Source organism: Eriocheir sinensis, chromosome 4, assembly GCF_024679095.1.
Source record: "Eriocheir sinensis breed Jianghai 21 chromosome 4, ASM2467909v1, whole genome shotgun sequence".
Lineage (NCBI taxonomy): Eukaryota > Metazoa > Arthropoda > Malacostraca > Decapoda > Varunidae > Eriocheir > Eriocheir sinensis.
In genome coordinates, this window is record NC_066512.1 from 28,095,762 (window position 1) to 28,110,761 (window position 15,000).

At 45.6% G+C, this 15,000-nt stretch overlaps 1 protein-coding gene across 5 annotated transcripts in view; it reads left to right on the plus strand.

Annotated features, from left to right (window-relative positions):
• The window catches only part of LOC126981757 (homeobox protein dve-1-like), a 241,304-nt gene that overhangs the window by 182,054 nt on the left and 44,250 nt on the right, over positions 1–15,000 (plus strand). For all 5 annotated transcript variants that reach the window (XM_050833315.1, XM_050833296.1, XM_050833290.1 and 2 more), the window contains 2 exons: positions 12,250–12,435; positions 14,009–14,135. In XM_050833315.1, the coding sequence (XP_050689272.1) occupies positions 12,250–12,435; positions 14,009–14,135 (313 nt within the window). The remainder of the gene's footprint in view (positions 1–12,249; positions 12,436–14,008; positions 14,136–15,000) is intronic.

Genomic DNA, 15,000 nt, shown 5'->3' on the forward strand with positions numbered 1-15,000 from the left:
TTCCAACATTCCTTCCTTCTTTTTTTCCTTTCTTTTTCTCTTCTTATCTGTGTTTATCTGTGTATATATTTATCGCTGTTTACCTCCAATTCACCTGCCTCGCTGCGCCTCTTGTTGCGATAAGGGTGAGGCAGATGTGTTATCAGCGTGTGTGTGTGTGTGTGTGTGTGTGTGTGTGTGTGTGTGTGTGTGTTTCTGCCCTATACCACTATTTGCTTGCTTCTTCTGTCTCTACTTCCTCCTCCTCTTCCTCCTCCTTCTCCTCCTCCTCCTCCGTCTCTTCCATGTGTTCCTGTCCCATCTCCTTTTCTCCTCCTCCTTCTCCTCGTGTTCCTCCTCCTCTTCTTCCTGTCTTCTGTTGCCCATGCCCCTTCTTCCATCTCTTCCTTCTGTTAATTCTGTATCTCCTCCTCCTCCTCCTCCTCCTCCTCCTCCTCCGTATGTGCTTTCAAGGGGAACGTTCCTCTGCCTTTCATTTCCTCCGTAGTTTCATGTGACCGTCGCCAGGCCCGTTAGCTGATGTCTCCTCCTCCTCCTCCTCCTCCTCTTCCTTCTTCATCTTCTTCATTTTCTTTTTCTTCTTCATCTTCTTTTATTCTTTTTTTTCTCTTTTTATTCCTCAACGGTCTTTTTCCTTCAACGCTCATCTTTTCACTACTCTTTATTCTGCTCTTTTCTGCTCTTCTCTTTATCCTTCAACGGTTTTTATCCTTCAATTTTTTTTCTCTTTTCTATTCTTTCCTTCTCTTTTCTTCTCTTCTCTTTTTATTCTTCAACGGTCCCTTTTCCTTCAGTGCTTCTCTTTTTACTACTCTTGATCCTGCTCTTCTCTTTTCTTATCTTCTCTTTATCCTTCAACGGTTTATATCCTTTAATTCTCTACACTCTTTTCTTCTCTATATCCTTCATCGGTCTTTATTCTTCAAGGCTCTCATTTTTACTCTATCCTGCTCTTTTCGCTTCTCTGTATCCTTCATCGGTGTCCTCTACTCTTCATCCTTCAGTGCTCTTTTCGTTTCTACTCGTTATCCTTCCCTCAACGGTGTACTCCTCTACTCTTCACCTCCAACGGGCCGCGGGGAGAGAAAGAGTAGTGAGCCTCGGTAAGCCTCTGTGTGTTGTTCCCTACCCGTGCAGCCCACCAAGCCGCCTCTGATAGCCTTTAATGAGTCTCCACGTAAAAATAATAGTAATAATGATGATAATAACAGTGCTGAGGGGCGGTGATGTTACTTGTGGTGAAATATATACCGAGGGAGACAAATTTTCCGGCGCCTATGTAAAGGGTTGTTGAACTTTGTCGAATGCTTTACTAGAAATAGTTTGGCATACTTTTCGTCTCTCTCTACCGCCTTGATTATTTTATTTAGAAGGACAAAAGACTGATGAGAGAGAGAGAGAGAGAGAGAGAGAGAGAGAGAGAGAGAGAGAGAGAGAGAGAGAGAGAGAGAGAGAGAGAGAGAGAGAGAGGAATCAATCTTTCTTCTTTTTACTTGTTCTTTTTCTTGTTAATTTTGTCCTCCTCTTCCTCCTCCTCCTCCTTCCCTTCCTCCTCCTCCCATCCCTCCTGAACCCTCGCTACAAGTCATGAACTAATCTGTCTCTGTAAATGATCCCGTATTCTCCTGGCTATTATCGACTCCACCACCTTGCCTACAGCCAATGTTAAGCTAATTGTACAATAATTGGAACCATTTTTGAAGACTGGCATCATATTGGCTACTTTCCACAAACAATAGTCAGACTCAGCTGTGAAGTCAGTTTGGGAGGGGCCGCCCGGGAAGTTCCCTGTCCTTAGCGCTGCCAAATCTTTTTTAACTTATACAGAATATTTGATACACAATTTCAAACAGTACGTAGCTGACATAGGAGAAGAGAGTGATGTATTGGGGGTTATGCGACGGCGCCATGAAGAAGTACAGGCGCCCCCCCCCCCCCCCACCCCCCCACCCACCCACACACACACACACACACACACACTGACTATATTTGTGTCTGACTCACTATAGACACAAAACCGAAATTCACTGACAACTTAAATACATCGTCAATAAAAAAATGCAACGGAGGGGAAGAACAGTTTAGGAGCCCCCGTTGTTGTTTTTATCTTATGGAATACAACGGAGGCGAAGAACAGTTAAGGAGCTGCCGTTGTTTTTGTATCTTAAGAAATACACTGAGGAACTCGTTGCATTCCTTCAGAACCCGTGGAAATATTTCGTTGGGAGCCACTATTTCCCCGCGTCTTTTGCCGGTGGTGATTCTGCCTGTTCATTTCATAGGTGAACAAAATAAGGCCAGTCGTGGTAAAAGGTTTAATTTTTTTTTATCAGCCGAGGAGTCAGTTCAAGGGCATAAAAAAAGGTAACAAATGTAAAAAAAAAGCCCGCTACTCATGCCAGTTCTTAGGTAAGTCAGTGTGAGGGAGGTGTGCGGCGGGCAGGTAGTTGGAGCGCCGTGGATTTCCTCGTGTCAGCTCTTACTGGGATACCTCTGTGGTCATTAGAGGTCATCGCGGTACCTTCACCTAGAATATAATAAGTAATCACCCTACCTCCCAACCACCACCATCACCACCCAGCCCCGCTCCATCCCCCGCCGTCGCCGCCACCCTGGCCGTGCAGCGTCAGTCCTCCGTCGGGATTTTCTTCCTCCGCCGTGACAAGCGAGAAGTCTTGAGCAGGTACAATCGCGGCCTTTATTAACGCGAGGAGAGCGGCGGCCGGTGTCACGGGACGATTAGACACACACACACACACACACACACACACACACACACACACACACGCACACGCACACGCCAATGACTCCTGCTTCGCCTAAACACCTCAGAAGCGGCTCATCCTCGACTGAAGCGGAGACTCGAGTGCCGGCCACGACTGTCCCGAGTTGACAAAAGGTTCCTCTTAAGCCGCTGAACGAGGCACAAAAACGGCAAGGTGGTGGTGCGTGAGGAGGAAAGGGACGAGGAGGGGTAGGGAGGGGTTGGGTAAGGAAGGGAAGGGAATTGAAAGGGAGGAGAGGAAAGGAAAGGAAAGGAAAGGAAAGGAAAGGAAAGGAATGGAAAGGAAAGGGAGGGGAAGGGAAAGGAAGAGAAGGGAAGGGACGGGTAGGGAAGGGAAAGGAAAGGGAAGGGGAGGACAGTAAGAGAAGGGAATGGATTTGATGGAAAGAAGAGGGAAGGGATTTGATGGACAGAAGAGGGAAGGGAAAGGAAGGGCAGGGATGGGAAAGGAAGGAAGAGAAGAAAAGGGAAATGGAAGGATAGGGAAGGGACGGGGAGTAAAGAGAAAGGAAAGAAAGGGAAGTGAAGTGAAGGGAAGGGAAGGGAAGAGGAGAGAAGGAAGGGACGGGAAGTAAAGAGAAGGAAAAAGAGGAAAGGGAAGGAAATGGAAATGGGTGGATGCTGTATTTGTGGCGGTGGTGGATGAGGGTGTAAGGGGGTGAGGAAAAATACAGTAAGGTTGTGCACGAACGGATGAGTGGATGGATGAGTGACGCCTCCCAAAGGTCGCCCAAGCCATCTCCTTCCTGAGGCTCCTGGAGAAGTCCCTCTGAACGCCAGCAGAACCCACGGTCTTGGGCTGACTTGGAGCACTGATCGCCGTGCCCTTACCGAGTGCTGTGTGCGACCTGACCTGTGCGGGCCCGGCCGTCTTGCTGCCTCGTCCTCCTATGTTGGCTGACGCTGTGTACGGCAGGGCAATAGTAGTTATTATCTCTGTGCAGACACGTGTCATCATGTTGCTGTACACAGAAACACGCCGCAGCCTTGCCGGGCACAGCGTCATGTCGCGGAGGGTGAAGCGGCCTCCCTTCTGTCCACATTTATATGACCTCTCTTCTGGCACCCTATTATATTCTGTTATAGGAGCAGTACTCAGTGGGCCTCTTTTGTTTATTTTGCTTTTCCCCTTTAGCTGCGTCCTTTACCGTTGAAATGGTGCAGAGAAGTCACGCTGAGCCCTGGGGGGCGTCACGGCGCTGAGGGGGCCAAGGTTTTATGGTCGGTAATCTCAGCCACTTTCGCCTCTTACATCAACTATTTTCAAAGACCACAAAGGTGATTAATCGGGTTCTATTGGGTGTTCTTTAAGGTTCATGGCACAGAAGAAGGGTCTAACTACCAACAGGGTCATTAAAGTACCCACGGATATACCCAGAAACCCTACGATAGCCTTGCCAAATGTCCGTACTTGGGAGACGAAATTTTTGAGAATATGGCTCACAGTTCCTCGTGGCGGCGGCGACGGCGGCGGCGGCGGGTTCAAGAGTGGGTGCGGGCAGTCGTGGGTGGGTACGTGCGTGCGTGTGGGCGGGCGTGACGTGCAACCTTTGATTCATGATTGATGGCAGATTTGTAATGACCTTGGCTCAGCGTCCCTCATCAAAGGGAATGACAGCGGCGGCTCCGGCGGCTCCACGTGTATGTTATGTATTTACTGTTGTGAAAATGTTCCCTCACAAATGCTGGCACATTAATATCCATGTACGCAGCTATTAGCGAGTCACTGGTCATAAATATTGGTTAGTTATTACTTATGAATAGTGGCTTGTTATTACTTATATATACATGTATGGGTCAGCATCCCGGTGCCCCCTCCTAACCCTCGTACCCCAGCATCCCAACCACAGTACCCAACCCCCCGCCCCCCATCACCCCACTACCCAGTCGCCACCCCCACGTACCTCGTCGAGGCAAATATTGTGCTCCCGCGCCGCGAGACAATTACCGCCGGAAAATATGATGCACATTGAGTCCGTTCTTGTGTTTTCAGCGCTGATAACTATTATTTGGGCGGAAAGCTGCTTTGCTCCGCGCGGCGCTGCCCACAAAAAGGCTGCGAATTGGCCTCAGACATCGCGGCCGGCGGAGGCTCAGCGGCGGCGGTAACCCGGTCATTCAGCGAGCCGATGAAAAAGAATGAAAAACAGTAGAAAGTCAACAGTAAAAAAAAGGGAACCAATAAAGGAAGCAGAAACAAAAACAAAACAAAACAAAAAATCAGAAAGATAGTAAAGGGTAACAAATAGAGCAACAAAAGACAGCGGAAAAATAACAAAAAAAGGTTTACGAAGAACAAATGAAAGACAGCAGTAAAAAAAGGGAACAAACAAAGACAGCAGAAATAAACACCAGAAAACAATAAAAAAATCAGAAAGACAGTAAAGGGCAACAAATAGAGCAACAAAAGACAGCGGAAAAATAACAAAAGAAGGTTTACGAAGAACAAATGAAAGACAGCAGTAAAAAAAGGGGACAAACAAAGACAGCAGAAAGACAATAAAAGGAGGAACAAAAACAGCAGAAAAACAAAGCAAAAAGACAACAGCAGGAAAAGCAGTAAGAGCAACAGAACAGACAACAAAAATACAATAAATAATTAACGAAAACAGCAGAAGAAGCAACTGCAGAAAAAAAACAGGAAGAACAACAGAAAAAGCTTAAAAGACAGTAAAAAAGACAATAGATAAATAACTTACAAAGAGAACAGAGAAAGCAGAAAAAGACAAGAGCAGAGAAAGGAGGTAAAGACAGAAGCAGACAGAATAAGCAGAGAAAAACAACAGGAAAAGCTACAATGGACATCAGAAAAAAAAAATCAGAAAAAAACAGTAAAGGGCAGAAAAATGAGCAAGACAAGAAAGGAAAATTAAAGAAAAGGTTAACGAAGAACAACAGAAAAGCAGCAGTTGAAAAGGGAACAAACAAATGACAGCAGAAATAAACACCAGAAAACAATAAAAAAAATAGGAAAACCCCCCAGCAGAAAGGCAAAAAAATAACAACACACACACACACACACACACACACACACACACACACACACACACCCACACACACACACATACCAGTACCTTCCTCCCCGAACCATTTTGGACCAGAAGTGTCGAAGAGGAAATTTTTTAAAGAACTTGTGTTTCAAATTCATGTGATGTGTTTTATGTTTGCCTGCTTTGATTACCTTCTACTGTGTGTGTGTGTGTGTGTGTGTGTGTGTGTGTGTGTGTGTGTGTGTGTGTGTCTAACCTCATGAAACCAAACCTAACTTAACCTCATCGCGATTGGGTAGAAGTGTCACATTGTCCTTACGCCACATATACTTTTTACGCAAGTACGAATATAATAGAAATACGAAGTAAATAAATAAACAAATTCAAATCCGTACGAAATAGCAAATCCACAAATCCGGCCGCAAATAATAATGTTTTGGGTTAAGCAGCGGCGAAGCGAACCGTGAAAGAGCGAGGGACATTTTCACAATTGGATTAACCCCCAAAAATGCAACACCTCCAAATTTATGTGTGGGAACGTAAATGCAAGGCCACGAGTGATGTGGAGACTGACTGCTCTGTTGCGGGTGCTGGTACACAGTGAACCAAGCCGAGAGATCAAGGGACATTCATCATTTTCGCTGTTATAGTCAGGCACAAATATAAAGTCAGTTGGTGTGGAGTTCGAACTTCCTCGCAGCGCCGCCGCATCACCCCCAATACATCACTCTCTCCCTCATGTGTCAGCAACGTTATGTTTGAAATTGTGTGTCATATATTCTGATTAGGCAGCGCTAGGGCCAGGGAACTCCCCGAGCGGGCCCTCTCAAACTGACTTCATAGCTGCGTCGGACTGTAGTAATAATATGGCGCAACTTGGTCATAAAAGAATTAATGGAAGTGAGGTGTGTGGAATTGAACGAAGACGAAGAGCAGTTTAGAGAGTGCCGTTGGTTTTTAAGGTGGTAATGACGGGCATTTCTTGGTGAAGGACAGCTGGGAACAAAACGACGACGAAGAACAGGTTAGGAGCCCCCGTTGTTTTTAGTATCTTATGAAATACAACGGAGGCGAAGAACAGTTTTGGAGTCCCCGTTGTTTTTGTATTTTATGGAATACAACGGAGGCGAAGAACAGTTTTGGAGCCCCCGTTGTTTTTGTATCTTATGGAATACAACGGAGGCGAAGAACAGTTTAGGAGCCCCCGTTGTTTTTGTATCTTATGGAATACAACGGAGGCGAAGAACAGTTTGGGAGCACCCGTTGTTTTTAGTATCTTATGGAATACAACGGAGGCGAAGAACATTTTAGGAGCCCCCGTTGTTTTTGTATCTTATGGAATACAACGGAGGCGAAGAACAGTTTTGGAGCCCCCGTTGTTTTTGTATCTTATGGAATACAACGGAGGCGAAGAACAGTTTAGAAGAAGCTGCCGTTGTTTTTTGTATCTTATGGAATACAACGGAGGCGAAGAACAGTTAAGGAGCTCCCGTTGTTTTTGTATCTTATGGAATACAACGGAGGCGAAGAACAGTTTAGAAGCCCCCGTTGTTTTTGTATTTTATGGAATACAACGGAGGCGAAGAACAGTTTAGGAGCACCCGTTGTTTTTAGTATCTTATGGAATACAACGGAGGCGAAGAACAGTTTAGGAGCCCCCGTTGTTTTTGTATCTTATGGAATACAACGGAGGCGAAGAACAGTTTAGGAGCCCCCGTTGTTTTTGTATCTTATGGAATACAACGGAGGCGAAGAACAGTTTTGGAGCCCCCGTTGTTTTTGTATCTTATGGAATACAACGGAGGCGAAGAACAGTTTTGGAGCCCCCGTTGTTTTTGTATCTTATGGAATACAACGGAGGCGAAGAACAGTTTTGGAGCCCCCGTTGTTTTTAGTATCTTATGTAATACAACGAAGGCGAAGAACAGTTTAGGAGCCCCCGTTGTTTTTTGTATCTTATGGAATACAACGGAGGCGAAGAACAGTTTAGAAGAAGCTGCCGTTGGATTTTGCGTTGGTAAAGACTGACATCTCTAAGTAAAGGGGAGCTTGGAATACAAGTAAGGCGAAGACCAGTTTAGAAGAAGCTGCCGTTGTTTTTTGCGTTGGTAAAGACTGACATCTCTTCGTAAGGGAAAGATTGGCATACAACGAAGGCGAGGTAAAGTTTCAAAGGCTGCCGTTCGTTTTCGCGTCGGGAATAACCGACATCTCGTTCGTGTTCGAGTCGGGAATAACTGACATCTCCTCGTAAGGGAAAGATTGGAATACAGCGAAGGCGAGGTAAAGTTTTAGAGGCTGCCGTTCGTGTTCGAGTCGGGAATAACTGACATCTCCTCGTAAGGGAAAGATTGGCATACAACGAAGGCGAGGTAAAGTTTCAAAGGCTGCCGTTCGTGTTCGAGTCGGGAATAACTGACATCTCCTCGTAAGGGAAAGATTGGAATACAGCGAAGGCGAGGTAAAGTTTCAAAGGCTGCCGTTCGTGTTCGAGTCGGGAATAACTGACCTCCGTTGTTTTTTCGTCCCGCCACCCGCCGCAAGCCACACGTGACACTCCTGCTTTAGGTCAGAGAGTTGATTATCCCGCCAGCTTTGTGAGTCGGAATTCCGCTTTATACGTACACAATATTTGGACGCAGTATTTCGCCGCGTGAATTATTGAAACGCTCGCCCGGTTCTGAAACTTTGTGTAACTGATGCTGATGGTGACGCGTAGAGACTCTTTGTGACTATATAGATGAAGATAAATACATGCATACAAACATACATATATACATACATACATTGACATTTACATAGAAAGATACACAGATAGATGGGCACAAATAAATAGATTGATAAATAGATAGATAGGTAGACAGACAGACAGACATTGCTTATTTACCTAAATGTATATACAGTTTTCCATGACAAATGTTGAGTCAGGCACAAACGGAATAACTCTTTATGAACTTTCTCTTTGGCATTGAACCCTTTGTCTTGCCTTGTATAACTCACCCTTTAATACTGAACCCTTTGCCTTACTCCTTATCTCCCTTACCCTTTTGTATCATACCCTTTGTCGACCATCTACCGACTCACTCTATAGTACTGAATCCCTTATCTATACCTCATCTCCCTTACCCTTTAGTACTGAACCCTTTAGCTGTACCTTATCCCCCTTACCCCTTAGTACTGAACCCTTTGTGGCCCTTTAGTATTGAACCCTTTGCCTATCTTTCAGTACTGTGCCCTTTGTTTTACCCTTTATTTACTTCTAGTGTTGTATCCCTTGTCTACCCTTTAGTACTGAACCCTTTGTGGCCCTTTAGGATTGAACCCTTTGGCTATCTTTCAGTACTGTGCCCTTTGTTTTACCCTTTATCTATCTATAGTATTGAACCCTTTGTCTACCCTTTAGTACTGAACCCTTTGTCGGCCCTTTAGTAGTGCAGCCTTTGTGCGCCCTTCATCCCCTCCCTTTATAGGCCTTCGCCGCACATCATCCGCCTCCCGCTGGCCACACGCTGCATGCTTTCCTTAATCCCCTTTGGAAACAGTATTTGCTTCGGATCCAATCGCTTGTACTCAAACCCACAAACCTATCCATCCCGCACTCTCTCCCTTCCTTACCCCCTCAGTCCCTCTCTCTCTCCCTCCCTCCCTCCCTCCCCCTCTCTCTCTTCCTCCCTCCCCCTCTCTCTCTCCCTCCCTCCCTCCCTCTCTTCGTCACTCACTCATGGATTCTCTTTTAGATTCATTCCTACTACCTTTTAAAACTCTCCTTCTTCTTCCTTTTCCTCCTCCTCCTCCTCCTCCTCTTCCTCTTTCTCCTCCTCCTCCTCCTCCTTTATTGTTGTTGTTTCCTATAACTGGAGAGAGAGAGAGAGAGAGAGAGAGAGAGAGAGAGAGAGAGAGAGAGAGAGAGAGAGAGCGGGGGTGGGGGGTGTTAGGGAATAATACAGAAAGGAAGAAAGGAGAAAAATGATCACAACACACACACACACACACACACACACACACACACACACACACACACACACACACACACACACACACACACACTGCAAAGTATAAATAATGAGTCAAACAAAACGGATAAACGAATGGCAAAGGTTGACGGAAAGAGGAATAAAAAAAAAAAAAATAGGATTAGCAAAGAAAGAAAACAAAAAAGAGCAATAGAAAAAAACAAGAAGAAAAAGAAGAAGAAGAAATAGAAGAAGAAGAAGAAGAAGAAGAAGGGCAGATTCAGGGGTTACACCAAGACAAGGAAGAAGAAAAAAGAAAAGAAAAAAGAAAAAGAAAAATGGCGTAAGCAGAGGTTAAACCAGGAGGAGGAGGAGGAGGAGGAGGAGGAGGAGGAATTAAGATCAAGAGCAGGAGGAGGAGGAGGAGGAGGATGTGGGTGTTGAAGGATTAGAATTTAAAGGCCAAAAAAAGAAGAGCTTGAAGGCAGACAGAGGAGGAGGAGGAGGAGGAGGTGAGGATTGGGGCCACTTGGTATCATTGGTGCATCCCGCCAGTCGAAGGAAGGAAGGGGGGGGCGGGGGGTGAAAAGGGGGGGGGGAGGGCGGGGAGGGGGGGAAGGGGGGGTCAGCCGGGCGGGCATTAATCAGGCTTACGGGATCCGGCTGACTCCAGGCTTTCCGTTCGCTTAATGCCGCCTTGTTTAGCCAGCAAAGTCTCCTCCTCCTCCTCCTCCTCCTCCTCCTTGACTCTTTCGTATACGTACCCAGCAATCAACCTTATGCCATACCTTACCTTACCTTACCTTACCTTACCTTACCTTACCTTACCTTACCTTACCTTACCTAATCTTACTGAACCTTATCCTTTCTTCTTCCCCTTTACCTTCTTTCCTTCACCTTCCTCCTCCTCCTCGTCCTTCTTCTTTTTCTTCGTTTTCGTCTTCTTCTTCTTCTTCTTCTTCTTCTTCTTATTCTTCTTCTTCTTCTTCTTCTTCTTATTATTATTATTATTATTATCTCCTCCTCCTCCTCCTCCTCCTTTTCCTCCTCCTCCTCCTCCTCCTCCTCCTCCTCCTCCTCCTCCTCTTTATCTCTTAATTTCACTATCTATCTGTTTTTTTGTTAAGTGTCTCCTCTTTCTTTCCCTCTTTATTCTATCTTACCTATCCCTCTTTCTTCATCCTTCTCTTCTTCTCTTCCTCCTCCTCCTCCATGTCTTAATCTTCGTTTCCATCTGTTCCCCCTTTTTTCTTTCTCTCAAGTCACCCCCTTTTATTCCTCCTCTTAATCTTCCACCTGTTTCCTTATTCATCTCCACCTCTTTCTTCCTCAAATCGTTCTCCATCTGCTCCTTTTCTTCTTTCTTCTCCCATGTCCTAATCGTGCTATCCAATGTTTGTCAAATGTCTCCTTCTCCTCTTTTTTCTTTTTCTAATCCTCCACTTGTTTTCCTGTTCATCTCCACTTCTTTCTTCTTTTGATCCAGCTCCACCTGTTTCGTTCTCCTCCTCCTCCTCCTCTTCCTCATCCGCCACCTGTTGATATGGTTCGTTGAGTACAGTAATTAAGCCACCTGTATTTCTTTGTCCATTAATTTACCTGGATAACGTATATGTAAGGGTAGATTAGGTTAGGTTAGGTTAGGTTAGGTAACGTTAGGTTAGGTTAGATTAGGCTGGGTTAGGTTAGGTTAAGTTAGGTTAGGTTAAGTTAGGTTAGGTTAGGTTAGGTTAGATTAGGTTAGCATAGGCTGGTTTGGTCATGTCTCGTTACCTTTTCAACCTTATCTTGCTTAACCTTACCTTACCTAATCTTACCTAACCTTACCTTTCCTTCGTCGCTCTTCACCTTCTCCTTTGACTTAATCTCTTCTTCTTTCATCCTCAGTCATCCCATCCATTTGTTTCTTTGTCTAATGTCACCTCCTTTTCTCTTCTCTGCTCCTCTCTTTATCCTCACTTATCCTCTCAGTTTCACCTTCTGCTTTGTCTTAATCTCTTCTTCTTCCATCCTCAGTCTTACCATCCATCTGTTTCTATGTCTAATGTCACCTCCTTTTCTCTTCTCTGCTCCTCTCTTTATCCTCACTTTTCCTCTCAGTTTCACCTTCACACACTCACACTAATACACTATTCGCTACATTTCATCATCATTCCTTCTCTCTTCTCTGCTCCTCTCTTTAACCTCACTTTTCCCCTCAGTTTCACCTTCACACACTCACACTAATACACTATTCGCTACATTTCATCATCATTCCCTCTCCATTTTACTGTTTCCTTCTCCTTTCTCTTCTATTTTCGCCTCCTAACAACCTCTTACTCCTAACCCCAACTTGCGCTTACCACTCCACCTTCCTCCACTCTTTCCCTTCCATGTCTACCTTCCACCTCCCCACCTACACACCCACATTCCCACCCACATTGACTTATCACTCCACCTTTCTCCACTCTTTCCCCTTCCATGTCTACCCTCCACCCACCCACCTACACACCCACTAACCACCCACTCTCTCCCTCCTCAGGCAAGAACATTCCCCTGCACGTGGTGGTAGAGACGGTCCCGCTGTGTGGTATGGGCGTCGAGGAGCTTCGTGGCCGGATAGAAATGGACAGTTACGCCCTCATCCCCGCCCACACCCGCTTCACCGACCTCTTGCAGGCCGCCCTCGTCAAGCTGGGCTACTCCGAGGAGCTGACGCAGGCTAGAGGTAGGTTACAGGCGCTGGAGGAGGCTCTGAAAGGGAGGATCTAATAGAGGAAAAGAAGGGAGGGGCTGGGAGATATACAGGCATGCGGAGATGGAGATGGAGAAGATAAAAGAGTCAAAGATCAAGAGAGAAAGATATAAGAGACGTTGGAAGGAAGGAATTAGGGAAGGGAGGAGAGATGGAGGCAACTGATGAAGGCAAGGAAAGAAAGGGAGGAAGGTGGGACCGGGAGACAAGGAGGGAGGGAAGAGGGGGAGATAGAGAAGGCTAGAGGTAGGACGTAGGGACTGTAGGAGGGATCTGAAGAAGGGAATTGATGGAGAGAAAGAGGGAAGAGCTGGGGCACCGGGAAATAGATAGATAGATATTTACAGATAGATATAGATAGATAGATTGATATAGAGACGAGGAGAGAATAAAGGAGAGGGACAGGAGAGATGGAGATGGGTAGAGGTAGGTTGTAGTTGCTGTAAGAGGGTTTTGATGAACGGCTGGGAGAGGAGGGAGGGAGGAAGGGAGACAAGCGATGGAAAAACTTCTGAAAGAGTGAACTGCAGAAGGACAGGAAGGAAGGGAGGGACTGGGAGAGGAGGGAGGGATGAAGAGAAAAAAGATGGAGGAGATAAATTGGAGACAGACAGAGATAGATAAGAGATATGGGAAGGAAGTACTGAAGAAAGGAAAGGGAGGAAGAAGAGATGGAGGAGATAAATTGGAGACAGACAGAGATAGATAAGAGATATGGGAAGGAAGTACTGAAGAAAGGAAAGTGAGGAAGAAGAGATGGAGGAGAGAGACAGGAGTAAAGGAAGACAGAAACAATGGAGATGGGAAGGAAGGACTGAAGAATAAGAGTGGAGAGCAATTTAACTTACTATATAACTAAGTGAGGTGTTTGTCTTTCTATATATACCATAAGTTGCTGTCTGTCACGTGTCTGAAGATAGCATTAACCTATACCCCAAACAGTCTTCTTGCATACTTAGTAAATTCATTATACTTTCTCTATTAGGAAAGACTTTTGTCCTGCAGTGAACTTGTCTTAGCATCCACCAATAAGAATTAACCTTTCCCAGCATCCACCTGTAGGAGTTAACCTTTCCCAGCATCCACCAATAAGAGTTAACCAGTCCCAGAATCCACCAGTAGGAGTTAACCTTTCCCAGCATCCACCAGTAAGAATTAACCAGTCCCACCATCCACCAGTAGGAGTTAACCAGTCCCAGAATCCACCAGTAGGAGTTAACCGTCCCCTGCATCCACAAGTAGGAGTTAACCAGTCCCAGAATCCACCAGTAGGAGTTAACCTTTCCCAGCATCCACCAGTAAGAATTAACCAGTCCCAGCATCCACCAGTAGGAGTTAACCGTCCCCTGCATCCACAAGTAAGAGTTAACCTTTCCCAGCATCCACCAGTAGGAGTTAACCATTCCCAGCATCCACCAATAGTAGTTAACCTTTCCCAGCATCCACCAATAAGAGTCATAACCTTACCAAGCATTAATAAGTAAAAGTTCATGACGCTGTCCTGCCTCCTCCTCCCTTCTTACACCTCCTCCTCCTCCTCCCCCAGGCCTGCTGCAGCTGAGGAACTGGCGCCCCCTGCCCCTGGAGACCATCCCGGAGACGGAGGACAAAACGGTGGCCGAGGTGCTGTGTGACGTGGCGCCGCTCGCAACGCTGCACGTCCGCATCTACAGGTAGGCGGCGCTGAAGGAGGGGTGAAGGAGGAGAGAAGAGGGGGACAGGAGGGAGGGGAGGTAGGGGAAGGAGGATGTCAGTGATGATGATGATGATGATGATGGGGAAGAGGAAGAGGAGGTAGTTAATAGGCAAGAGTCTAGCAATGATATAGATAAGAAGATTGGTAAATAAATAGATAGAGAGAATATAAAATTAGATACAGAGAGATATAGAAAAAGAGAGCAGTAGAGATAGATAGATAGAAATAGAGAAATATAGATAGACAGATATAGAGGAGAAACAGATAAAAATAGCTAGATATATGAGAGAGAGAGATATGACCTAATCTGTAGCGAGGAATACATTTTTTTTATTTAAACTTTTTTTCAACTGGTCACTTCTTTCCTTTCTCTCTCTCTCTCTCTCTCTCTCTCTCTCTCTCTCTCTCACCTGGTAACTCCTTTCCACCTGGCGAAGTCTTCTTAATAAGCTTTGACTGGAAGGCATGGATAAGAAAAGGTTTTGGGTGATTCTCTCTCTCTCTCTCTCTCTCTCTCTCTCTCTCTCTCTCTCTCTCTCTCTCTCTCTCAGTTCAATATTTTCACCTTTTATTCTTTTTTTTTATTATTTCTTTTGTACTGTTATTTTTATGCACAGAGGAGGAAGAGGAAAAAGAGGAGGAGGAGGAGGAGGAGGAGGAGGAGGAGGAGGAGGATAGTAGAGGTGACACACACACACACACACACACACACACACACACACACACACACACACACACACACACACACACACACATAGACACACAGACAGACAAACAGACATAACAGCATTTACAGACCGTCACCACTGCATCTCTCTCTCTCTCTCTCTCTCTCTCTCTCT